Here is a 27260-nt window from a genome sequence, read left to right on the forward strand (position 1 = left end):
AAAACTGTACTGAGGAGAGCTCTGCCCATGCAACAAGCTCTGCAGGTTCTCTCCTGGAAGAAGAGCACATTGCCCTCCTGGCAACCCTGAGCAGGAGCCCTTGGCTTGGGGTTCCCAGGCTCACAGCACTGGGAAAACATGCTGCTGCTCAGCAGAGGTATGTGGGGTGCAGGGATGCCCAGCCTTCCTCCCAGCCACCCCAGAGAAACACCCCCCAGGGCCATGGGACTAACCAGAAAACTGTGGGATGAGGGAGCACAACAGCGGAGCAGAGACTGGGACACTGGAATAGGGAAAGCAAGTGTTTATAAAGGCCAGATACCCGTAACAAAAATAAACTTGTGCTTTCCCTCCCTCCCTTCTTTTGATTTTTAAATACAAATTTTCTTTAGGAAAAGTGGAAGCACTGTCTGTTACAAACCAAACCAAAGAGAAAGAAGAAGGGCAAAAACCCAAGGAAAGGAGAGACATTAGAATAAAACACTGTGGAATGTTAAACAGGTTACAGGCTACCGTTCTAGCCAGTGCGGTTAGGCAGCTTAGTGAATTAATTGCTTAGGAATTAAAAATAAATTATTATAAAATAGATTTCTGTACATTTTACATACATATATATCTCTTTATATAAGCAAACCGTGCTGGGCAAGTAATAACAGGGGACTTTGCCATGCCAGGCTCAGTCCCAGCCGAAGTCCTGCCCTGTCATCTGGTAGAACTTCATGTTGAAGGGCCGGTAGAAGTCCCTCAGCCTCTGCACCACCTCCTGGTCGATGTCAGGGTGGGTCCTGCCTTTTGTCTTGCCCAGGCAGTGGGGTTTGCTGCTGCCCTCGGCCTTCTTCAGGCACGGGAAGCCCTTGGTTTTGTTGAAGTAGAAGTGTTTGTCCGTGATGATCCTCTTGAGGCCCAGAAAGTCCTGGACGCGGCCCAGCTCCCCCGCGGGGTCGCTGATCAGCCTCTCCCCGCTGACAAAGAGGATCTGCCCGATGGGGAAGTGCAGCAGCCAGTTCTCCAGGTGCTTGGCGTAGATGCCGATCTGGATGGCGCTCCACGAGGTGTCGATCAGGCCCGTAGTCCTGTTTTTGAAGGTCAGGCTCTCAAAGGTGGGGATGTCAGGCTTCTTGGAGAGCGTCTGGGTGTAGTCCGAGATGGCTCTGGTCACGGGGTCGCGCACCACCACGATCAGCTTGGTGCCCTTGGACATGGAGGAGATGCGGGCCGGGGCCTCCTTGGTGACGAAGTAGCTGGGGGTCTTCTCCATGGTGATCTGCCCCTCCAGGGTCCTGGGCATCAGGTCCCTGCCAGCAAAACACACAGATATGGGTCAAAAGGGCAAGGAAGAGGAACAAAAATATCCATATGCTTCCACACGTATGTTCACACATGGACACACAAGAATTCTTCTCCCTAAAATGCCTTCACAGGCCATTTGGACCATACAGACAAATCCATTTCCCATTGATTCAGGGATTAGGGGGAGATTGTTATTAAAGGCCACTGTATTAGAAATCCAGTTGAGTAATCCCCCAGTTATTCATGAGTGGATTAGCTGAGCTACACTCTGCGTTTGGACCACGGCTGAATGTACCACACCAGCTTTGGACTGGTCAGGATGGGTCCTGAGCTGCACCAGGTGGCTGTTCTGGCTCATGACGACACCACTGAGACCTGAGCCCCAGTCCAGAGCTCATTTCCCCATGGGAATGACAGGATGGTACAGCAGAAAAGCAGGAGATCTCTAGAGTATGTCCACCTCACCTTCCCTCAGCATTCCAAATGCAAAACTTCCCAATTCAGGCAAGAGGGTGCAATTTTTCCCTGGCATGCCAACAGCAGGACTTCACTCACAGGTGTCCTCTTGCATCCAGTTTCACCCCCTGCTTTACTATTCCTTATCACTTGTTTCCTCACATGAACCAGAAAGGGCATCAAGAGCTGCCCATGGCATCTTCAGCACATCCCAGTCCAGGAGACAAGGAGGACAGCCCAGCACTTCCCCACAGGTTACAGCAGGCCAGGATGTGGGATACATCTGGAGAACACAACCTCAGCACATGGGCAGGACATACCCTCACAAAGTACTTTTAAAACTTCCAGCAGTTCCACCTTATTCCCTGGCTATTTCTAGTGAACCACATGGGGAAAGAGTAGGGAGCTTACAGAATTGATGGAAGTGGCATGAACCAGGAAGAGTAATTTTTCCCTATTATTCACTAGTCAAGCTAAAATATTTTAGACTGTTTGCCAGTTCTTTCCCTTTGTAGCCCAAACAGACTCATTTGCTCCGGGTTGCGAGACAGTTGAAAAGAAAAGGGAAAAGGGGAGTCAAGCATGAAATTAAAGTTATAAAACTTGATTAAGTTTTCAAAGCATCCAGCCAGCACAGAGAAATAAGCAGCCAGGGTGTGATCTGCAAGCCTGAAGCTGTGCTTTCCTCAGCCACAGGACACCACACAGAGGCTGTTCCCAACAGCCATCTCCTCCCTAGCTGCTTTTATGCTTCCACAGCAAAGATCACTAGGGCTCTTGCAGTTAAAACAGCCCCTGATAATTTGTGCTAAAGCCAATGGTTGCCCTGATTAAGAACTCAAGGGAAGAAAACTGACCAATCTGTTCTGAGAGCAAATAACAGGGGATCCAGGAATGAGAGGTCTGTTTGCATCGAAAATCATCCCATGTCTACGAAATTTGGTCAGTAGCTGTTTATGCAACTATTGGTGAGCTCACACTGTACCTGGTGTTTTACTTCACCAGCCTCTGGCATCACCTTTGTGCAATGTGTTTCCTGGCAAGGGGCACCCAGTGGCTGCACTTCCATCCTCCCTGTGAGCTGTGCCTCAAGGCTGCCCATAGAGCTCCTTCTCCACAGTGCCAAGGTGGGAGACAGTCCCTGTGCCAGATCTGCATGGCACTCAGAAGGGGCAATGGGCAAGCTGGACTGTGCAGGAAAAGGATATCAGCTTGTGGAACCTCCAGGCATGGCCAGAGGTGGTGGCAACCCTGAAGGCTGGGATTTCAAGTCCACACAAGTGGAGTTTCACATGCAGATAAAAATCACGCTGGTCTACCAGATACCTGGAATGTGAGAGCTTCTGGAAGGCAGGAGCTAGTGTGTGTGTGCCAAAACCAGCAACCAGAATAAAACTCTGACTAATCCTCTGCTTTTCTGGCCAACTTTGCAACCCCATAATGCTGTCACAGAACAGGGCCAGTCAATAACGCTCAGAGCAACTCTTAAATTTGTCGTGGGCTGATGTAGATTTCAACATTTGCTCATTAAGTGGTGTCTCCTTTTATGGCCACATTAAACCCAAGTTCTACATCCTGCACTGGCCACCAACTGCTTTTCAGCTTGATTTAAGAGGATGTTTTCCACCCATGAAGTCCTTAATGGCCTGGGAGCTGCCTAGAGAGGAGAAAGCTTCCCGAAACATTCTCAGGTTGCCTGTGTTCCACTGAAGCCCTTCAGCTTTAGGTCAGGTTCATTGGATTGCTGATTGTATAGGGCCCTGCATTTTGGGACTGATTTCTCCTCCAGGACTACTACAGCCAGTATTTATCAGTCTCATGGGAATGATGCAAGGTTTATTTTTCCCCTCCTTGCACAAGAAAGGCATTGGGCAGGGCTGGGCTGTGAAACAGGAGGAAATTGCTGGGGATGGAGTGCCAAGTCAGTTGATTCAGTTGGGAAACACAGGTTCTTAATTAGCATTTCAGCAAATACAGAGGAGCTCACCATAAGTGGAAGAAAGCAGGGAGTAACTCTTTGCCTAAGAGGCATCCACTGGCCTGGCATCAGCCCCTTTGCAGAGCAGCTCATCTCCTGGACCCACACTGCAGTTGTGGCTGAAAGTAGTCAGTTCTGGGCAAGCCTAAACCTCCCAGATTGTTATTTTTGGAGAGGGCCTGAATTCTTGGCAATTTAAGAACATTTTGCTGGTGACCCATCACAGCAAGAAAAGCAGAACAAGCCACATTGACACACCTCCTGCCTTCAGGTTGGCCAACACAGGCTGAGGTGAGCAGAGGTAGAAACAGAACCTTCACCTCATGTACAAGGCCTGGATCCACCAAAACCAGCTCTGGGGCCCTTGCTCCTGCTCTCCCTCCATTGTACCACATAGGTGCCAGGCATAGCCCAAAACTGAGACCCTCAAGATTGTCTCAGACTCTGCTTTGTTTGTAAAGTGGCTTCATGAAAGAAAGACAGCTGCAAGTGAAGCCAAGTATTGTGGCCCATAGAGGTGGTTTGAACCTCTGACAACAGCACATCCAGGAAAGCAAAGTTTTACTGCATGGGCATGTCAGTTGTGAGGAGCTTTCCCATGGTTTCCATAATCTCCCACAGAGGCACCATCCATCATGCTGGCAGCCAGAGACAGCAGAGCCTCAGGGACAGAAGGAACTGCTACTTTGGCTGGTCTGAACTCATAGCAGAGGAAGAATCACCCAGAGGAATTTATTCCCATTCAAGCCACAGCTGGAGAAGGGCAACTTGGCCCAGCAGAGCACTGCAGCTCCAGCACAACACACTGGACATATGTTTTGGTGGAAGGAGGACCAGATCCAGACCTGAACATATCTGCTCTTGTGGCTCCAAGAGAGCCAGGGCCAAGCTAAACTACAGCTGCTGCTTTGGGAGGGAAAAGAGGAGCTGTGATGGAGAGAAGCCACCATGCCCAGGCGGGATGCAGCCCCTCAGGAGAAAGGAGTGGGGTCCAGCAGAATCAGCTCAGGAGGATCCAGATCTCCCCAGGCAGCTTGTGGAGCCTCTGTTTCCATGGAGGATTCTCAGGCACCACGGAGACACGGGCAGCCCCTGCCAGCACTGCCTGAGACAGGGTGAGAAAGGCAGAGGTGCAGCCACCACTGCTGTCCATACAGGAGAGCAAAGGGGGATGGCAGAGGGAACCAGGCTGTGGGAAACAGAGAGCTCAGCTGAGCCCCAGGGCTGGATAGAGGCACCACTGAGGGCCATAGCAGAAACTGTAGTAGAAAATACAGTATGAAAACCTTGGCAAGCCATCCCTCCTGCCTTGTTATCCTGCTGCCTTCTGGCAACCTGGAGTTCAAAGACCTCTGGAGACAGCATCTGCATCCAAATCATCCTATTTCATAGCAACTGTGAACTGTTTAATCCTTCAAACCCACAAATACTTCTGGCCTTGAGAACATCCCACAGCAGAGAGTCCCAGCACCAAGGCACTACCTCTACCTGTCATTTGAACTCCAGCCCCACTTCCCTGCTTGGGAAGGGACGAGGCACCTGCTTATTGAGCATGGAAGAAGGAAATGAGGATGAGGAGCACCAGCAGACTCCCAGCATCCTTTACTGCCCACCCAGCCCAGCCAGAAAGCACAGGAGGGGCTCTGCACTGCTGACTAGGGCAGAGCTGCCAGCAGCAGGGTCCCAGCAAGGGGAGGAGGTTGCTGTGTGAGCACAGCTATGAATTTTGCACAGCTATGAATTTTGCACAGGCAAAGAGCAAGCCCCTAACCCTGAGCTATTAACATGTCAAGAGGGACAGAGGAAAAGCTTTTCCTTTAATGAACATTTCCTCGGTGAAGCCTGCACCCTTCGTAGGCGAAGTGATAGGCTTAGTCTAAAGATGGATTGGCCTACTTTACCTATTAACCACTTAAACTAATGTAATAAAGGCTCTCTTCATTCAAACAGCCCTAATCTCCAGCCCCATGCAGCTCTGAAGCCTGGAATGAGAAGGAATACTAAGATGAACTCAGCCAGGCTGTTGCTTGCAAAGGCACTGGGCAGGGGATTTTGTGGGGTTTTTTTAAGTGCAAACTTCTCCAATGTGAAAATCAGACCCAGAGTGAGATAAATTTACAAAGTGGGGATGACAGGTGGCCACATGGTAATCCAATCCTGAAGCCTAATGCCCTTTGTGGCAGCTTTTGTCTGCACAGAGGGGCTCCAAGCTAATCTGCTGCTACTTCTCAAGGAGGAAGAGGCCAGGGGGGTGAGGGGACCCCCACAACCTGTTGCTGCATTATTTGCCACAGGTAGAACAGAGCAGTGCAGGGCAGAGCACAGCCGTGGTGCCCGGTTTTATCCCTGGGGACATCTGTTGGTCCCCCCCTGCACCTCCTGCCACGGCCAGCACCTGCTGGGATGAGCCCTCCTGCTCTGCAGAGCCTGGAGCCCTGGCAGGGCCAGGCTGGGGGAGCAGCCACAACGTCTGCCCCCGGCACCCGGGGGTGACCGAGCCACAGCCCAGCCCGCTCAGGTGTCCTGCTGCCCAACAGAAGCCCCAGAGCTGAGCAGATGGGCTTTGCTTTCTGAGGAAGGCTTCATGCTGGGTAGGTTCCTGCCCAGCACCTGGAGCCAGCCAGCACCACTCTGGGAGATGCTCCCCCTGCTCCAACAAATTCAAGTGATGGGTTCCACAGGTGAGGTTCAGACCGGGTTGTGCTGTGATGCAGCTGCAGCCGTGGCACCTTCCAGCCTCACACCTCTCTGCTCCACACCACCACACCTCCCCAGTCCTCCCTGCTTCCTCACTTTCCCTCGGCAAAGGTGATCAAACTCTCCTGGAGGAGGTGGAGTGCACTCACAGCAGCCTCCACAGCGGCTCTGCCAGGGAATGCAGCAAGAACCACTTTAGCACAGAATTTCTAGGCTTTTCCCCCACAGCTGTTCCCTAGAAGCAAGGAAAACATGGGAAATGGGAGGAAGAGCAAGTCAAATTATTTTGGACATCAGCCACATTCATGCCAAATTCATGTCTGTAACCCATAACCATTTGCTTTGCAGCCCAGCACTGCACACACAGAGCATCTGACCTATCTCTGACCAGTTTCTGCCCCATTCCTCACTCATGTTTCAAGAAGCCAAAAAGTGATTCCTTTTCACAAAACCCAATTTTGACAATCTGATTTTTTTTTTTCCTGGGGAAAGTGCCCCCCAAATCCTCCAAAGAAAATGCATAAATTAGATTGAAAAGTTATGGTGAGAAGGTGAATAGAAATACAAAATGTAAACAACAAAGTTCTTCTCCCATTCTAGGGGAAACCAGATTTTTATCTTCCAGAGTAATGACAGAGGGTTTGAAAACCCAAGATATCACCAAGCTAAGGTACAGCCAGTAACAGAACAACCCAGAACATGGTACAACTTAATGCACATGATGAATTTAAGATTTTTGCTGCATTTTTAATTTACAGGTTGGAAAGCAAACAGGCCCAGCAGTGGTCTGTTCAGGCTTGGAACAGCTCTGAGGAACCAAGTGCAGAAGATGAGGGAGATTAAAGCTGCATCCCCTCAGAAGTTGATGCTTTCCAGTATGCTGAATGTTCCTCTGCCTTGTCCCCATCCCAGGGGCAGTTTGGTACCCTCTTCCCATCCCAGCATGGTCCTGTTCAGCTTTGCTCTGGTCAGGATCCCACCAAAGCCAAAGGGCTCATTTCACACCACAGTCTATCTGTCCTTCTGTCATCTTAAGCCAAACATTTTTAAGGAGGTCTTTACTGCAGCAGCCAATTCTCACTCTAATTCCTGCTGCTTCTCTGCCTTTTCTCTCCTCCCCACATCAATAAATAAATTTAGGCGAGTGAGCTATTCTAATGTCTTGAAAAAGAGCTGTAGGGAAGGATGGGGTGGTGCTTTACTGCAGCAGCCAATTCTCACTCTAATTCCTGCTGCTTCTCTGCCTTTTCTCTCCTCCCCACATCAATAAATAAATTTAGGCCGAGTGAGCTATTCTAATGTCGTGAAAAAGAGCTGTAGGGAAGGATGGAGTGGTACCTCCATTGTGGTAGCTTTGCCTTACAGCTCATCCCCTCTGCCAAGGTGATACCCAGTTGCTCCCAGCTTCCAAGGCAGCATGTTGCTGTCAGAAAGCAGGAAAAATGTACAGGGCTGGATTAAAACCACACAGCTGTAGCCCCATACTGGCACCTGACCACGAGCAAGAGCTCAGATGCTCATCAATCAAAAGCCCAAAGCATCACCAGCTCAGCTCCTGAGGCCACCACACTGGTCCCCTCCCCACCCTACCACGTCCCTTTCCCCTCATGGCTGATCACAAAACTGTTGAATCCCAGCAATACTCCTTAAAAGCAAGAACCTGACCAGCTCTGGGGAAGATTGTGTTTTAATTGCATCACAAACCCTGCCACTGGCACACAGGTCAACTGGCTTCAAAATTACCTTCTTGTCTTTGACTCTGCTTTCTGGTGACAGCAATGGGAAAGGGCAATGAGGGAGATAGAGGAAGAGGAAGAAATAGAGAGAGAAGCAATAGCAAATTCCTCTTTGGGGGTATGAGTTCTTGTTGCTTTATTATTTGATACATCATCTTACCAAAAATTTTCCTTGGCTTCAGCTGCTGTTGCACCACCGACCTGTACAGTAGCAGGCAGTCTCTCCTTTTTTTATGACCAGTGGTAAGAGCAACATGTGTGCTTTTGTCTCAAGTAGGAGTCTGTTGTTTGGGTTGGCAAATTATACAACAATAAAAGGGAACGGCTGGGAACCAGCCTCGGCCTTTTTGAAATGGATGTAACCCTATCCAGCTCCGTCAAACACTCGCCACAATGATTACACAAACCAGATGATGGGAATTAATGAACTTTGGGGGTGAGGAAGGAGTAGGTGAAGGAGGAGGGAAAGGAGGAAAAAATATCTCGGCCTGAAATTAATGTTTTTCTCACCCTCCTTGCTCCCTGTCCCCAAATCTGCTAGGTGCCCTTCACTTATTGGGGAATTTTGGGGATGAAAGGAGGGAGAGGACGGTAATTGTGTGTGAAGAGTACCCGTGAGGAAGGTGCTCTGGGACTTCAACGGGACCAAAGAGCTGGTGGCCATGGGTGGCAGCACCGTGTACCCCACAGGAACAGGCTCTGGTCTGGCTGTGGAGTCTGGTCTAAGCTCCTTTGATGCTGATAAAAAAGGTTTGGGGAGTGGGCAGATGCAGGGCAGGGGCAGATGGCCCTTTCGTCCCCACTCCACGTGGCACAGCCAGGACGCACCAAATGGCCCTGGCAGATCAAAGCAAGAAGTGCCCCAAGGAGGGGGAGCACACCAGAGCAAATATCAGGGTTTAGGACATTTTTGGGGTTTAGGTTTTTTGGTTTTTTTTTTAATGAAAGACTTTATTCACCTCTTCAAAAGTCACTGCCTTCAAATCAGACCTAGGAGCCACCACAGAAGCTTGACCCACTCTGTGCTGGGACACAGGGAGCTAACCCAGAGCTGAACAGATGGTTTGCAGCAGCATCCCAGCACCAACCTGGACAAAGCAGGGCCTGATCCACGGGGGGTTTGTGCCTCTGGGAACAGCAATGGGTGTAACGAGCTCCACCAGCCTCTGCTGCAAAGGCAGCCTCCCACCCTGTGCCAGACAAAACACATCTCTCACCCACAAGCCTCCCCTACTGCGTGAGATTAAATGGGTTAATTAGAAGCAGTCTCATAACCAAGATATGACATGTTATCCCTTGCAGGGCTGCTGCTTTCTGTATCAAAGTGCCATATATGGTGTACCACAGAGCTGCAGCCTACAGAGGAGGAATAACTTAGATCAGCAGAAACACTTGGTGGGAGTCCTGTCTGCACAGAACAGGCTTATGCTTTCACCAGGAAGCACAACAGAGAAGCCCAGGTTCCACAAAGACTCCTGGGCAGCTGATGGGTGGTGTCACCATCGCTCCTGGGACATGCCTGTTCCTTGGCAAAGGATGCAAAGGCATAAAGGTGGTCTTGGAGGTGGCTGATTGGAGCAATCTCCTTTCCTACCTGAGCTCATGCTCCATGCAGGGCAGCCTCTGGGAGGAAGGGTTCAAGCAGCCCAGACCACCCTGGGAACTTGAGAGAAAAGCACCCTCCTTGTCACTGTCATGAGCGTGCCACAGGGTGCAGTCCTGTCCTGTGGTCCTCTCCTCTCCTCTCCTCTCCTCTCCTCTGCCACTGGGTGGGTCATGCACCAACTGAACACAGGCTGCAGGGATGTGGAGCTTTCTTTGGATTAGGAAGAGCTAAATTTCCAATAATTTTTTTACCTCTTCCCCAGCGTGAGATGTTATAGCTGCTAAGCAAGAACTTTCCCTCCTCCTTTGCTGGAGCCAGGCAAGATATTCATCAACGTCCCCAGTTCATTACACAGGCCCTCCTCTTCTCTTTATGTAAACACGGAAGCCTCTTTCTACTCCCCACCATACTTAAAAGCTCTGAACTTCCACTAAATAATTATCTTCACCAGGGGGGAGAGGAGCAGCACTTTACATATCAAAGGGCTGCTTTGGAGGGATTTACAATAATTTAAGATGAAATGGTAAATATTCTATTCACTCCAGTTCATCTCCAGTAATAATTATAATCCTATTAGCAAGGTCCCAAGAAAGTGATTTCATTATCATCTAGTGAGCATCTATGTGGATTTCTTGGAGGGGTGGGATGGGGGAGGCCAGAGGCAAATAAAGAAGAAAAAGCAACAAAAGATGCAATTGCCAGCATCTCCCTTCCCCCAGCAGGATTTGGGCTCCATTGTCCCGATGCTTCAATACTGCTTTGCTCTGAAAATAAGAGCTTTTGAGCGCAGAAAGGGGGTGGGGCTGAAATGAGCATCTTGCTCCTTTCGGTGCCCGCCGCTCCCCTTTCGGGGCCGGGGGTCCCCCGGGCACAAAGAGCGCCCGGCGCTGCTCCGGGCCGTGAAAAGCTAATTGCTGTTCATGGGTGACTTCTTCAGAATACTGCCCAGCAGCACCGGGCTGTGCTGCCCACCGGTCAAGTCATGTGGGATAACTCTAATCTGCCTCCATTTCCCCCGAAAAGGACAAAAAGACTGGTTTTGTTTAAAAGCAGAGCAGGGAGAGGGAAGTTCTGTGAAACTCATGATTTAAGGGGGAAAAATCCCCTGAACTCAGCAGGAAATATGACTGAGCTAGCTGACAAACTGGGACTCAAGCCCCTTTATCAGCAGATCGCAGCACCTACTGTCTACACCAAACTGTGTGTTTTATTCCTGCTCCGTGACACCTCTTCACACACCCCGCTGGAGTGTTTAACTGGAATTTATCCCTGCAGGAGTGCCTCAGTTGCACCAGTGTAATCCTCTTCCCTCTCCTGTGGCACCTGGAGGCCACCAGTGGAGTCCCAGAGCTTCAGCAGAAGCAGGCAGCTCATCTCTGCCCGCTCTGGGAGATCAGCAGCTGCTCCAGAGCTGCACCTCTGCAGGCTCGGAACAAGCCAAGGTTACTGTCACAGTGTGCCAGAGTTTATTGCAAAGCTGCAGAAATATTTTTCTCAATAAATTGACAACGGCCTGAAAGGGAGGAAAGAAAAGAGGAAGAATTTCAGGCATTCAGAGAGATTTCAGTGCTTACAGCTCATTCCTGGTAAAAAATAAATTCTCTGGACTGCCTTTGCCTCTTATTCTTTTGCAACCAGAAAGACCAGCAACTTCTCCTCCCTCAAGAATTTATAGCCTAGAGTTAACATTATGTGTACTAACCGCCTACTGTGTAAAGATTTGATAGATCCACTCACAGACTCATTGCAAGACAAAGTTCTGCTCTTTAAGAGTGCTAGTTCAACACATCCTTGCACCAGAGATGTGAATTCTTGAACTCAGCTTTACTTGAGTAGCACCAGTCCTGCCCTCATGAGAAGCTGAAACCAGCATCTGGACTGGGCAAGCACTGCAAGCACAGAATGTCCTTGTCCAGAAAAAAGCCAGCTAAGTAAGAGAGTCAGGGTCTGGAGTTACTGGCTTAATTGTGGAGACAAATAAATAAGACGAAAACCCCACAGCTCTTGCAAGGCTTTTGCTAGCTCAGAGTAGGGCTGTGCAAAGAAAGCCTGTCTTGGAACTGGTTTAAAAGCAGATGAAGAAATCATAATGGTGGGAGATCCAAAACACATCCATGGTACCCAGATGACAGGAAGGTCTCCTGCAGCAGAGGATGTGGGACTAAGACAGTCCCCATGAACCCAGAGACTCTGATCTCAGGGATTTGACTTCAGCTCCATCAGGAGAACAACTGGGCTGCTCCCACAAGTCCCAGGCAAAGCCTACACCTCGCTGTCAGCTTTTCTGCCCCTCAGCAGCCACTCAGACACGTCCAAGAGGCACCAATGCCCACTGCTCACGCCACAGCTTCTTCCCTCTCACCCCTTCCCTGCTACCAAGGCTCAGGCACAAGCTCCCCATGTGGCAGGAGCACCAGCTCAGCTGGGGTACTGTTCAGCCATCCAGTCCACAGCCCCAAACAGCTCCCACACCCACCAATTTGCTCTCTTAATTGTAGCAACAGCACTGATCCTCTCAAAGATGTTAAACCACCCGGGGCACTGCTCCTTACAGGTCTTCAAGACATCTCTCTTCCTCCTAGGTCTTGGGAAAATACTTCCTTGCAGCTAAGGGAGCAATCTAAGCAGGTGAAGCCGCAGAGATGGGAGGATCTGGGATTTGGGGGAGGCAGAAGTGGGTACTGAGACACACAGAGTTGGCACTGCAGAAAGAGTGCAGCCTGTTGGTGTCCTGTTGCTGTCCCAGGAGCACCAGGTGTTTCAGGAATCAGATGCCCAAACCAAGTGGCACCAGAACACATCCAAGGGTCGGACTACCCGCCACCGCACGTGGAACAGAATATCCTCCTGGCTCATCCCACCTGTGACAGCAGAGCAGCCTGGGGCTCTGCCCCTGGCTAGGACAGCAGGAGGTATTCCTAACCCAGGCAGCAGCCCCCAGGAGGTTATCCCAGCAGCCTCATCCCTCCAGCACCGCCTCTTCCAGGCCTGCTCCAGTGACTCCTTCTGCTGAATGCTGGAGGTGGTGAGCCCAGCGAGCAGGGTACACATCAAAAGAGCACATCTGGGGTAATCAGTGCAGGGGAGATGGTCACATCTCGTACCCCCCACTCATCGGCATGGCAGCAACACACTGCCACACTGTTTCTGCAGCTGTGCTGCTACAGGGAACTTTCCCAGGTTCCCAGAAAAGGAGCTGGTTCAACAGCAACAGCCAAACAGCCCCTGGTCTGGGCCATTCTAGGGTGTGGGTCCATGCCAGCTTTGTGGATATAGATTTCTGTGGCACACACTCATAAATCAACTTTATGGTTAAGTAACCCTGTAGTGGCCAGCCTCTCTCCCACCACCAAAAAGCAGCTGAATGTGAGCAGCCAGCCCTGGTCCGCCCCTGCTGCCACTCAGAAACACCGGACAAATTTCTACCCAGGAGAGCACTGCAAGGAGTTGAACTTGCCAGGCTTTGCCTCTCCTCTGGGACACTGCCAAGCCACCACACTTCACCTGCTCCAACTCTGCTAGAAAGTGGGAACAAACCCTCAAGCCACACAGCAAAGAGCCAGCCCCAAAAGGAAATACGAGGCAACGGCCACTCCAGCAAGACACGGTACAACCATGTTCCCCTAATGCAATGCTCATAAATCACAGCCCTGCTGAGAGGTCTTTTGTGTTTTCCCCAGCACAGAAACAAATGCCCTAATCTGTGTGCCTGCACGGGCAGGTAATGAGTTACACTGATAATGTTGCCCTTTGTAAAACACCTGCACGAGCGGCCCAGCATTTGCACAGGGAGGACTTTGTTTGCCACCTTGACACACATTTCTCCTAATTAAGTCCAGTCTTCCTGCTCTGGGTCTTTACAGCCATGATTAGAGAAAAAAGGCTCCTGATAGACTTTGGAGACCTGAGTGATACCCCAGCTCTCACCCTTTGGATCACAACTCATGCTGGGGGAGTATCCCCAGGAATTTGTCTACCCTTACAGTAAGACATGACAAAGTCAGGCTTGAACCACTGTGCCGAGTTAGAGCTCCAAAAAGGGACTGGCGGCAGCTCTGCTCCTGCTCCTCTTCCTCACCATGGACATAACAAAGCAGGGAGGGCAGAGCAGGGACACTTCATTCACCCAGCAGCACTTTCCTCTGTGCACTGACATGCCCTGGAACATCTTCCATGTCACATCTGAACCAGAGACCACCACTCTTCCACAGCATGTGGGAAGGGATCTCACAGGGTGACCAGGGCCAGACCGGGCTTGAAACAAATCCTGAGACACATTTACATCTACAGTTTTTCAAGAAAGCCATGTAGGATCTCCAGGAATTCACTTTCTGCACCTAAAGGGATCCAACAGGCACCCAGCATCACCAGAGCAGCACAGACCTTCAAAACAACAGCACAGAAAATAGTCAGCTTTCCATTTCCATTATGAAGAAAGCTAGTTATGGGGGGGTTTTTTTGCCCTTTCTGATCATGTACACATATTCCACAGGCCAAGTAATGCCAACAAGGTGCTGTCAGACCTCAGCTGCATGACTCCACCTGCCTCCTCAGCAACACCCAAACCAGCCTTGAAACCGTGCAGCACTGAGGCTTCTGCTCAGCTGTGACAAACAAAGGGAAGGGGATGCCCCTCTGACCATCAGAGGACCTTCCCTGTGGCCAGTAACAGCAGGGAAGAGCAAATCCATCAGAGGAAAACCGGGAGGGTGCTCAACCAACCAAGCATGTTCTGTACTCACCAGCTGCTCATTACCCTCAGTATCTCATTGAGTGGGTCAAGAATTTAAAATTGGTTTAGACTTTATTCCCAGCTGAGACACCTAATTAACTCCTGAAAGTCTCCTGCTTCCTTCTCAGAAGGGAGGAGTGGCATCAACCATAACCATCAGTAATCTGGGCACTGGCCAGGTCAGTGTGACCCTCATTGGGATGAGCTAATTTTGCCACCCACTGGAACAAAAGGCCTGGCAAATTAATACACGGGTGATCCTCTCAGTACTGATCCCTAAATGCATTTTAGCACAAATGGGATTGTCACCTCAACTCATTTGTTAATGGATTTGAGATTTGCTCTCATAAAGGAGTAGTGCTGGAAATTAAGACCTCTCGGTGGCAAACAGACCAGGGAAGTGAGATATCTGTCCAGAATGAGATTTTTTTTCCACCAACATCTCTAGTCAGGCCAGGATGAACCTGCTGATTCTTCCCTCCCTTTGACACCTCACATCAAGCATCAAAGAGAGAAAACACAATTAATTTCCAGGACTAAAACCCAGCATGCCCATTGAGGCAAACAGGCTGCAGGTTTGTGGTGTCACCACATCCCTGCATCCCCAGTGACACTGCAGGACTTGGGGTAAGGCAGAAGGAACCAAACCAGCCTTGGGAAGGAGAGAAGTTCCCAGTGAAGGAGGGAGACAGGTGCCAATTAGGGAAACATGAAGGAGCAGGTCTGTCTGCAGACTGCCTTTCTGCCCAGTCATTACCTGGGATCTTGGCGTGGTCATAAACAGTGACACCCAGCCAAGAGCTCTTTAAAGAGCAGGCTCAGCTGGTGGAGATGCTCTGCTGCAAGTACAACAGATGCAAAGCACTGCTTCTCATTAAAAAGGTATTCGCATGATTAGAGACTTCACATGGCCATACCAATGATTTGATCTAGTCCAGAGCACTCAGGCACTATTTAAGAGGGCCTGCTTGCCATTTCTGATGGCTTGGGTTGTCTCTGTGTGTAACCCTGCCATCTCCTCACACCCCATGCACTGTGGTGGCAGGTCCATGGCTATGGTGACTTATGAGTAAAACTACACGTGCCAAAGCCCTCCAACAACCTCCAGCATCCCACCCTGCCTTCATTCAGAGCCAATTTCCTTCCAGAGCCAGCCATGGGGCTGAATTATCCACAAATCCTTCAAGCCCTTGTGCATAAAGAGCACCGTGGGCCAGTCTGCCAAGGCCTTAGAGCACAACCCAAGTGAAATGACTTTTCCCTGAACACTGAAGACTCTGAATGACAGCTATTATTATTCAGATGAAACCAAGTGTCAGATTAACAAATCAATGGGCATAAGAGATATAAAATGGGTGACTATTGAAGCTTTTCAAATACCCAAACATATGGATGAACCAAATGTGAATTGTAATTGACTCACCCACACCTTTGATCTCTACACCCTTGGGTTCTCAAAGAGACAGCACAACCTCCTCGACCCAGCTGAACCCTCTGGGACTCCATTGTGAGCCTCACAAAGTCCTTTCTCTCTGCCTCCATCCCCGGGATGTAGTGCAGCCTGGTGCTTGAAAAGTGAGAGAAGCCAGCTCTGCCTTGCAGAGCCAGGGAGCTGGAGATGGACAGCCTGCACTACCAAGACACAACCTCTCACATGGAGCCCATCACCCCAGGCAGCTCCTCCACCAGTCCCCACCCCTGGTGGTGGCTCTCAGCCGACTAACACGCATGAGGAAATGTCCTGGGAAGCAGCAGAAGAGGGTCCAGAGCAAACATGGGCAGTGACGAGGCTCATTCCCCGACTCCTGGAGCCAGATGTAGGGTCTCCTTGGTTTTCAAGGATTTCCCTGTGCAAAACCAAGGGTCAGACTTTGCTGATGGGTTCAGGGCATCTATAAGCCCCTGCTGTAAAACCTGGGCTGGTCTGGAAGAGCTGGAAGCTGCTCTGCCCTTCTCCAACTGCCTTGACAGCACATAGTCACTAATGCTTGATTAAGAAGTCTGATTTTTAATTTTCCCTAAGATGTTTCTGCAGCTACATTGAAAATAACACAGCGCTTAAATAAATGTTATCCCTAAATTTTTACATTTGGAGTGAGCTTCAACCAGTTTTAGATCAATACATGAGAAAATGAATAAAAGAGCATTATCAATTTTGATATCATACAATCCTCAGATCCCCAGGAGTCACAAGGCAAGCAATTGCTTGGGTTTAGCTTCAAGCCTCATTACAAACTTAAGTTTTCGTAGCTCTTCCAGGAAACCTAGCCCAGCTTATTCTTCCCCTCCATTCTGCAAATGTCACACAAACCTGCCTTCGGGGAGGTTTTGAACCCCACACTGCGGTTTCTCCATGTTCCCCATGATGGGGAACAAGCTCTCCAGCTTAGCTCTTGCTATACTGAGTCTCAAAGCAACAGGAGCTTTGGAATGCCTGTTACTGAAGGCAAATGCCAGCAGCCATTCCCAGCTCAGGGCTGTTCCTCATCAGGCATCACCACTGAGTAAAGCAATTCACTCTGGGAAGGCAGACTTGGCATGTGCCCTGTCCGCCGGCACCAGGAGTGGGTTTGATGGGGGAACTGGGTGAGGCAGAGCAGGCATTGCTCTGCTCCCATCATTTCTGGGCTCTGACCCAGCTGTGCAGCTGCTTAACCCAACTGGTGAGCCCGGCTGGAGCAGCCAAGCCTGCGACAACTGCAGGGCTCACCCGCAGAGGAGCCCCGGCAGAGGAAGACTGTGGGGAGGAAGGCGGAGAGGAAGAAACCCACGGGCTCTTAAGCTACTTTAGGACCACATGAGCTTTCTGTTTATATATAGCCCAATTAATTATTACACTGCATTGAGCAGTTTGACCTTGGAGTCATCTCTAGGGGGAGGCAGCAGCGGCAGGGCAGCTGGCCAAGGCTCCGGTGTGTGCCCGGTGGCTCCGCCGCGCGTCCGGCTGTCCGGGCAGCGCCAGCCTGGAATTCCCAGAGCAGACAGCAGCTCCCAGCCCCTCTGGGCTTGCAGCAAACCCAGGGTGAAGCCCTAACCGGCTATTCCACTTCTGCTTTGGCAGGGCTGATATCTCCTCTCAAGGCTTCCTTCCCTGCTCAACACCCTGGATTAGCTATTCCCTCTGCTTTTCCAGATGCCATGCAGACAGCCCAAGGCTCATTAGTTACCAGACCAGCTTGAGAGGGAAATTAAAAGGGGAGGAAAAAAAGGTGTTACAAGCTTTGTGTTAAGTTGCAGCAAGTCAGTGCACTGCACTGGGAAAGGGAAGAGCACGTCCACAAAAGGGGGCAATGCCCGGGCTGCCTGGCTTTTTGCAGCTCACTTTGGTTGGTCCAGCCATAGTAAAGTCAGAACGGGAGCCCAGGAATGCTCAGAGCCACCCAGACATCTACCTCTGCCCCACTGGTCGCAGGTAAGACCTTCATGAGCTTGCTCCTTTCCAACCCACCTGCAGAAGACGGAACCCCAGCACTCGGGACACTGGCTCTGACCTGGCACAACTGACTAAATGTGGCACCAGAGGTGTGGGCAGGGGTTCAGAGCAGAGGCACAGCACCTCAGTGGCAGACAGCACGTTTGTTCCCACACACAGACACAGGGCACAGCACAGTCACAGGGTCCCTCTGCAATTCACGTTTAGCAACAGCATTCCTGGCCCTGTGTACAAACAGCTGAGGACCGTGCACAGCCACTCCGGGACCGAAGGGCTGGGACACACCTCCTGTTTACTCCAACACCTCCTGATTTCCTTCCAAGTCTAACACATCTTTAGAAAAACAAACTGAAGGCATGCCAAAGCTGCAGGCCTTGCCAGTTTTAAAAGAAAAAAATGATAGCTCAGTGAAGAAGCAAAGCACTTTGTTAGGAAGACGCTGGGGTTTCATCCTCCCCCTAGTGACAAGAGGATCCATGCTCTGAGCCTGCTCAGCTGCTGCAGCCCCTGGATCCCGTTCCAAATCAAAAATACTACTGGAGCGTGACCCCAGCACAATTGCCTTTTCACTAAATGAGCACTTTTCCAAAAATTTCCTGTGCCTCCTTGTGCCATTCACCCACACTTGAAGTTTTATGTTTTCAAGTTTCAAGATTTTCAAGCTTTAATGCAAGTTTGCATTTGACAATCAGAACAGGCTGAAAGCTTGGGGCTTTAATATAAAGCTTGTCAAGATGCTTTATTGAAGTTAATAATTATAATGGATTTTTATTTCTGTGAGGACATTTTCTGCACAGTCACATGGATACACACTGAGGGTCTGCTCTTGGAGCCCATCCCTAGGCAGAGTTCTGGACTGCATTAGACACAGTCATGTTTGGGGAGCTGGTTCAGTCTCTGTCACCATAGGCTGCTGAGGACTCGTCTCCTCATCAGAGCCAACTTCCTACATGAAAAAGTGCATTTTTAAAGGGAATTAGTGTAGCAGAATACAGTCATACACAGTACTGTTGGACCATGTTTGTGGCAATGCAGGATTTGGCCTTCTGTTCACTTTTAGGAAGGATCTACCAAATGCACACATCCACCTGTAATATTGTACATTGGCATATAAAATGAAAGCCTGCACACAATAATTCTCTCTCTCTTCTGGAAGAGCTGCCTGCTGCACTGACAGGAATTCAAAGTCTGTGTCAGTTCCAGGGAAAGGTTACAACTGCTCACTTTTATTACAAAGCAGCCACTTTGGTGTATTCATAGAAATCCTCAGCAGTACCAGCAGAGAAGACTGGCCAAATTACAGCTCTGACCTACGGAATTTTATGAGCACAACACTCACAAGAAGACCGGGACCAGGGAGGATGGCACCCACCAGCACAGGGAGAGCAAAGCCAGGTTCCATGTGTGACACCTTACAAGCCACATCGAGGGCAGGGTCAGCCACGCTGCTCCATGTCCCAGACAGGCTGCAAATTAAACTCTGGGTCAGACCTGCTGCCAAACACAGCCATGACTCCCTTGATGCCAGGGCTAGGTCACACCATCCCTCTGTAGAGATGTTCTTCCTCCCTCCCTTTTCTGTACAGAGAGAAGAAAACAAAACTGCTGTAGAAGCAGGATAGTTCCAGGGCGTTTCCAAGGAGGTTAACACAGATGTAAAGCATTTAGCAGAACCTGGAATTATTTTTCTCTAAATAAAGTTTCCCTAGCCACCATGTGGCAGGGCACTGCCATGCTCACATATCTTAACAGAAAGATTTTAAAAATTGAATTATTCATTTACCAGAAATCAATGTGAGATCTACCAGCAGCACCTGTACACCTACATTTCTCTAACATTCCCACCATCATCTAAGTCCCAAACACCCAAGTTTCTGGTCTTATCTGAATAATTCCTGAGGCCACAGGGCCAGGAAGAAAGGTCAGGCAGCCAAGCAAGCCAGCTCCCAAAAGTCCCTCCTCACCTCTGGACCTTCCCAGTGCAAGGGCATTACATGCTAAATCATCATCACTGCGTTAATTTCCTCCTCCTTCACAGCTATTCCTAAGAGGAAAAGCACCACTCAACACTCAAAGTCAGCATGGCACCAGGAGAGATTGTCCCCATTGGATCACGGTTATGAATGGACTGAGGTGCACTGTACATCCCAGCCAAGCAGACCCTGCTCTCCCTGGGTGGAGACAGAGGGACTGTGCTCCTGACCTCCATTTCTTCTCCTCATCTGACCCATGGCACAATGTGATGCCCTTCCCCACTTGTCTCTGCACCCCTTCCCACCACCTGCACACTGGGAGCAACTCCCTGAAGGCAAAGTTACACCACCACAAATGCCTGTTCTGAATTCACCCCACCTTTCCTCTGAGCCTGCTGATGATCAATATGTTTCATCACAGGACCCCTTGTTTCCATTAAGAAAGCTAAGATAAGGTCCATTTACTCCGTTGCCTTCTGGCTGATGCTGGGCTGAGCACCTTTAAAAAGTACATGGTGTTTCTGGAAAGCTAATTAAACACACAGCAAGCTGCTGAAAGACTTGGAATTGTAATGGTTAGGGCAAGCCCCAGTACAGTCATCAGCAGCAAGTCAGGACCCAGCACAGCACTTAGTCATTTCCCACAAACCAAGGAAGAAGCCTCTCCAGCCTGTCCTCACACACCACATGGTGACAACAGGTAGTAGCTGATAGCCCCTGACCCACTAATTACACCACTGAGACAACGGGCCCCACTATTTGTTGTTCTTTGAACCCTCATGTTACCCATCCCACATGGCCCTGGCCCATTCATTATCACCTAAACCCATTGGTCACCCATGGTCATACCACCAGGAGACATGAATCCTGTGCTCAATGATCACTAAATTAGACTTCTTCCTAGTTTGGATGGCTAAATAGCTCCAAACCAGGCTCAAGTGAACAGAGCAGCTCAGCAAGAGAGGCCCAAATACAGGACATTCTTATCATCAGGCAGATTGGAAACACAGCTCCAAAGAACAGTAGTTCGGGTAGAGTTTCTACGGCCACTGCACCCAGGGCTTGCTGGATGCTTTTAAAAACAAAGCCTTGCCTGGAAGTGCCTTGAGATATCCAACGCTCGGTGTGTGTTACAGACACCTGCCACGGCCCACTTGAAAAGAAAAAAGTAATAAATCCCAAACTCAGAGCTGAGCCCGTGGGTTTTCATTCCCATCATTTTCATGCCAAGGAGCACAATGCTCCCGGCAGGCCGCGGCGCCCTGCGCTAACACGATTAGCCAGGCAGATCCACCACCCGCATCCGGCACCCCCAACGCTTGGTCAACTTTGAAAAGTTCAGCAGCTCAACAGGTGAGGCCATGAAACCCGATCACAACAGACAATGTCATCCCCCCCAGCGTCGTGCTGGGAAGAACTTGTCACGTGCGTCATATCGGGCAACACGCTGGAAACAGAGCAGCGCGCTGAAACCCCAGCAACACGAATAATCTTTGCCATCTGTTTGAACAACTCAACCCTCCTCAGATCTAAAGGAATGATCCCATGCAAACACAAGGGCCTTGCTGACTGATTATAGCAGCCCAGCCCTTCTTTTTGGGGGCCGTTTTCCTCCCAACATTACACAGCAGCTCAGGACACAGCCGTAGGGAGCTGCTGCAGTGGCCAAGGGGGTACTGAACTCCATGCACATTCCGAGGGGACCATTAAAAGTCCCCACTTGCTTAAGTACAACACAATGCAAGGTCAATAGTTGAGTTTTAAATTTTTTCTCGCATCAAGAAAATAAAATCTCAACACCAAAATTGTTTGGCAAAACCTTCCCGGAGAACACAAGTGTCCTTTAGGAGATGCTTGTTCTGACCCAGCACAACTCACAGGAATGCAGACTGGAGGAACCAGTCTTTGCTCAGATGCAGTCATTTGCACCCAAAGTCCAGTTGGAAGTATCAGGACAGTTCCCAAACTTCCTGGGGCCAATAAACCATGTGACACTCAGTGGAAACCAACCACAGTTCTGTCTGTGCTGCTGGGTCCATCTATCACTGGGAAGGCAATTAAGCAGCAGGTATTAAATCTTCATTAAAGCAGAGATTATAGACGATGTCCAAACACAGGGGCAAAATCCTGCCTTGCTCAAGATTTGGTTCATCAGGGCTTTCACCTCAAATTTTTAACCTTATTCTTCCCTTGCTCACAGCCTGACCGATTGCAAGCACCAGCTTGTACCCCCACACATTCCCTGGGGCAAAGAAAGGAGGCTCATGGGCAAAAATATAAAAAATAAGGAAGTTTCTCCCAATTCAGGAATTGCTTTCAAGCAGCACTTTGCACCCTAAAGTCCAAGCAATTTCGGAGTCTAAGAAATGCATATTTGAAACAGTTTATCACACACCACCAGACCACAGGGCCTGATCCTGCTGATCCAAATCACCCCATCTCAGCAAGGACAATGAATTAAGGCAACCTAGGAGTAGTGGGAAGACAAAGCACCAGCATTTTAAGAATTTTCCATAAGAGAAAAGATGAAAAAAGGACAAGAGATCTCCCTGGTGCACTGCTAGAGGCAGAGGAGCTCTGCCTAGTCCTGCTGGCGCAGTTACAGCCGGCACAGCCACGGCACACGGGTTCCTAGCAGAGAGCTACAGACTTGAAATATAAATCAGTGATGTTGACTAGGGCTGACAACACCCAGCCCAAGGCAGGAGGGACTGGGCATTACAGCCCACTGGGCTGAAAATAATAACAAAAAAAAGAAAAAACCCAAAACATGTAACACTAATGACAATAATTTTTTCTCACAATAACCATAGGACAACAGGCTTTCAAGTCCGTATGACATTTCAAAATGCATCGTTGTTGAATCAAATGAAAAAAATCATAAAAGAAATTCAACAACTGATTTTCTAGCCTTGGAAGAAACACTTTGTTCCTCCCCACCAAGCTCTACAGCAAACCCCAAAGAGAGCAAGGACATCCCTGAGGCTGCTCAGCCAGACACATGCACACAGGCTGTGGAGCTGAACTCCCTACTGCCACAAAGAGGGAACTTCTCTACTATCCAAAAATTCAAGGCACTTCATAAAATTAGTTTGCAATAGTGGCTGGATCCCATTCCTCCTCTGTCATAATACATATTTTCACTAGAAGCAGTTAACATGCTGTATTCATTACAGGGGAGGGGGGGAGGGGGGAGAAAACCCTGCAATGTGCATACAGAAGTTATTTCCACCAAATTTTAGTTATCTCACTATCAGAAAAAAAGCATTTAATTTGTCCTGTTTTCCCCCAGCTTTTCAGGAACGATACTCAGCACCACTCAATGGTTCCCTGCATTCCACACTACGGGAACAAACCAACAGATTTCATTTCACTTGACAGAAAGTGAAGCAAGGAACAAATTTATGTTGCCTCCTTCTAAAGTTATTTTCAGTAGATGAAAACTTCAGGCAGAAATAAGAATTCATCAAGCTAAACAAGTAAATCGCATGCCCCTCCATCTTGAAAATCTGAAAAATAAGATTTTGGATGGTAGGGACAACTTAAACAAAAACTAACAAATATAAACAGATTTAGCCAATTAGGTAAAATACACTTCAAATGAAAGATGGGTCAAAAATTCTATCGTTATCTTTTCAAAGCCAGGCAGTTGGATTTGCACTGCACTCCGGGTGCTGAGGACACAGTAACTCCCCCAGTCCCAAAGTTCAGTAGATTTGAGCAAAAGCATCTGAAAAATAAAGATGAGGCTCGCCCAGCTCACTGCACAATGCTGACACCACGCACCTTTTACACCACGCATTTTTAATCCAACTGCACTGAAACACTAACGAGAAAATATAAACACATCTCCTTATTGATACTAAGATAATAAATAAAAACCTCATTAGGTCTGGGAGAAATAAACATGTTCTTGAGGAGTGCTGGGAAGCCAAGATTCACTGAAGTCAGCAAGAACTTCGAGTTCTAACGACTAAACTTATAGGAACAAACTTCTGCATCTAATTCTAATTAAGTTAGAAATAATATATTTTTATATTTATAATATACTTATACATATATATATATAGAGACAGTATATAACAATGGAATATATATATATATATATATATATATATATATATATAGACAGTATATAACAACTTGTCTGCTGGTTTTCATCCTCTCCCAAGTATTTTGCATTATTTAGTTCCCCCCCAACTGACCCAGGTCCCAGTTCCACAGACAGCCAGATGCACTCCCATCTTCGGGGTGAATCACACATGACTGATTTCAAGACTTCCAGCATCTCTTGCTGCTTGAGAGCATCACCATTCAGACCTCAAGATTTGTCAGATCACAGCTGAAACAGCCCTTTTGCAAAGATACTAATGAAAAAACAGAGTGTATTTGCAGGGATAGGGCCCATGCTGCTTAAAATCCAGCAGCTGATAAGGTGAAGCTTTAGGAAGTTAAACACAATACCTGCTCTCCAAATTTAAAAATAATGTATATCGTTTAAATATTGGCTTTCACCCACTACATCTGGGATAACAGATGAACTCAATCATAAGCATTATTCTCTTCTTCTCCCCTTCCACCTCCTACTTGTAAAAGATTAATCAACCATTTTATGGTCTAATTTAGGTGTCTAATTAAAAACAGAGCTCAACACATACAACACCATTTTGCTGATAAATCCTGACAGGTTTTCTGCTCTGTTATATGCAAGTTCTCCTTCAAAATGTGACATTTTTTAACTCAACTGAATTTACAAATGTTTCATTTGGGCTGCTGTGGGACAACACGCTGCAGCCTCCACCGAGATGACAGAATGTCCTAAAACGAAACAGCTTTCAAAAATTACTTCCTCCTCATCAGATCTTATCCTGCACTCATTTCACTAACTGCTGGGGGATGGCAACATTAAAAAAAAAAAAAAAAAAGTCATAAACCTAATCGGACTTGTCGGGTGGGAGTTTCAAGACTACAAAGAGGTTACAATTCGTAATTTCACAGCTCCCATCTAGCTTCAAAGTTTCCATCTCGGCTTCTTTAGCATTCCTGTAAACACTCCGTAGAAAGACATATTCAAAACGCTCCTGATAAAGGAACTTCAATGGAAAAAGGGCGAGAAAGGCACCGAAACGGGGGTCGCCCCTCGCTCGGTGTCCGATCGCGCTTCTCCTCCGCACCCACCGCCGCCCGCTCCGCCGAGCCCAGCCTCACCCAGGCATCCCGGACCGGGCTGCTCCTCGCAAAATCACCGACAATTACATCCATCCTTAGAGGATGCAAGCCAGAAATTTATAATTTTCTCCCAGTGCAAAGGGTTAATCCCGTTCCCGACGCGCCCGTTCCCCGCTGCAGCCCGCACCGCTCCCGCAGCGCAGCGCCGGGCTGGCGACCGCGACCTCGGGCAATCGATCAGCTCCAGAGATGGTCACGGGGAAGGAGAAAGTTAACGGAGACTGAACGCAGGCACCGAGTGAGGAAGTTTTATTTGGAACATGGAGCTGCCGCCTGCCAGTCCCAGGCAGCGCTCCCGGAACGGGACAAACCCCCTCCAAACGTGTAAAAAATCCCCAGACGGGTAAATTCTCCCCACCTCGCCTCCCCCACGCTAAAAAAAGGAAAAAAAAGAGAAAACGGGTCAAGTGCCACTCCAACGGGTACCAAAAAACCCCAAATCCCAACGGGTCAAAAACCTCGCGAACACGCGGCCGCTGAGCGCACCGCCCGCCCGGGCAGAGCCGGGACAGGCACCAGCCATCCCCCAGCAACACCCTGAGCTGCAGAAGTACCCTCCAGCAAAAGACCTGGAAGTACAGCGGAAGAAGAGTGTTTAAAAATATTAAATTAATATGTAACCTTTGTAAAAAAAAAAATTAAATACGGTTTGGCTCGCGGAAAACCTACAGACGCTCCGCCGCCGCCTGGGCTAACGGGGACCGCAAGTTGCGCTCTGGGTTTATTATGTTTTTAGGGGTTGTTCTTTCGGGGGAAAGCATTTAGCGGAACATTTACTCTTCGCCCGGGCGCTCCCCAGCCTGCTCCGGAGCCCGGGGCGGCCGCATCCCCGCACCGGGGCTGGGAGCCCGCTCAGCCCCGGCCCGGCCCGTACCTGTACCAGGCGAGTCCCCGCTCGTAGTTGCGGTCGAAGAAGTGCGGCTCGGCGCCGACGGCGCGCACGTCGGGGTGCACCCGCAGGAACTCCAGCAGCGCCCGCGTCCCGCCCTTCTTCACGCCGATGATGATGGCCTGCGGCAGCCGCTTGGTACCGGAGCCGTTGAAGAAGCTGGAGATGGGGCTGCCGGCGTCGGGCGCTGCCCGCTGCTCCTCCAGGCTGCTCTCCTCGCCCGGCTCTCCCGGCAGCGGCGGGGCGGCGCGGGGCGGCGCGGGGGACCCGCGGGTCGTCAGCCCGGCGCAGGAGCCGGCGCACGAGTAGAACATATAGAGCCAGAGGAAGAGCATGATGAAGAGCAGCAGCAGCCTCCGCCTCAGCGGCGGCAACGCGACGGGGACATCGAGGCAGCGGTTCAAGCGCTGCCCCATGTGCCCGCGGGCGCACCGGGATGCATGGCTGGAGCCCGCCCGGCTCGGCTCGGCTCTGCCCGGCGCCTCATGGGCACCCTGGAGCCTCAGCACGGCCCCATCGCTGCCCGGCCCGCTCCGCTCCGCTCCGCTCCCGCCGCGGCAGCGCCGGCAGAAGAGCGGCGGGGCGGGGCGGGCGCGGGCGGCGCCCGCAGCCAATCACGGCCGCGAGTTCCCGCATAATGAGATGGGGCGGGGCTAGGGGAGCGGAGGGCGCGTTGATTGGCTGCCGGCAGGAGGGGCCGCACCCCCGGGGCGGGGTCGCAGTGCTGGACGCTCGCTTCCAGCCGGGATTTCCCGTGCGGTGTCCCCCGCCGCCGGGAATGGCCAGCCTGGGGGCAGCCACTGGGAGCATCTCGGTCATTTTTTGATCCTCCTTATCCCCAAAAACGTGGATAGCAAGGCTTCCAGGGAGACTTTATTGTGGTCTTTCAGTATCTAAGTGGGGATTGTAAAATAGGTGGGGACAAAGCTTTTAGCACAGTCAAGGGATAATGGTTTTAAACTGACAGAAGGCAGGGTTAGATTAGATATTAGGCAGAATTTTAAAAAAAATAAATAAATAAAAAAGACAGACTGTCTGAGGTTGCCCAGAAAAGCTGTGGATGGCCCATCCTTGCAAACATTCAAGGCCAGGGTGGATGGAGCTTGGAGTAACCTGGTCTAGTGGAAGTGTCTCTGCCTGTGGCAGGGGGCTGGATTGTATCACCTTCAATGGTCCCTTCCAACCCAAGCTATTCTGTGATACTATGATTTGCCTGTTTTGTTGATGAGTTGGCTTTTCAA

The 27260-nt window shown here is 49.8% G+C and overlaps 1 protein-coding gene across 1 annotated transcript; it reads right to left on the reverse strand.

The window, feature by feature from the left end:
- Positions 1-289: 289 nt before the first annotated feature.
- LOC121338284 (heparan sulfate glucosamine 3-O-sulfotransferase 3B1-like) lies at positions 290-26555 on the reverse strand. Its single transcript, XM_041409120.1, has 2 exons — positions 26005-26555; positions 290-1295 (listed from the first exon to the last, which is right to left on the reverse strand). Exons 1-2 carry the CDS (start codon positions 26433-26435, stop codon positions 677-679), a joined length of 1050 nt encoding a protein of 349 aa, XP_041265054.1. The 5' UTR covers positions 26436-26555; the 3' UTR covers positions 290-676.
- Between the last annotated feature and the right edge of the window lie 705 nt (positions 26556-27260).

Source organism: Onychostruthus taczanowskii, unplaced genomic scaffold (genome assembly GCF_017590055.1).
Source record: "Onychostruthus taczanowskii isolate IOZ18803 unplaced genomic scaffold, ASM1759005v1 scaffold30, whole genome shotgun sequence".
NCBI lineage: Eukaryota > Metazoa > Chordata > Aves > Passeriformes > Passeridae > Onychostruthus > Onychostruthus taczanowskii.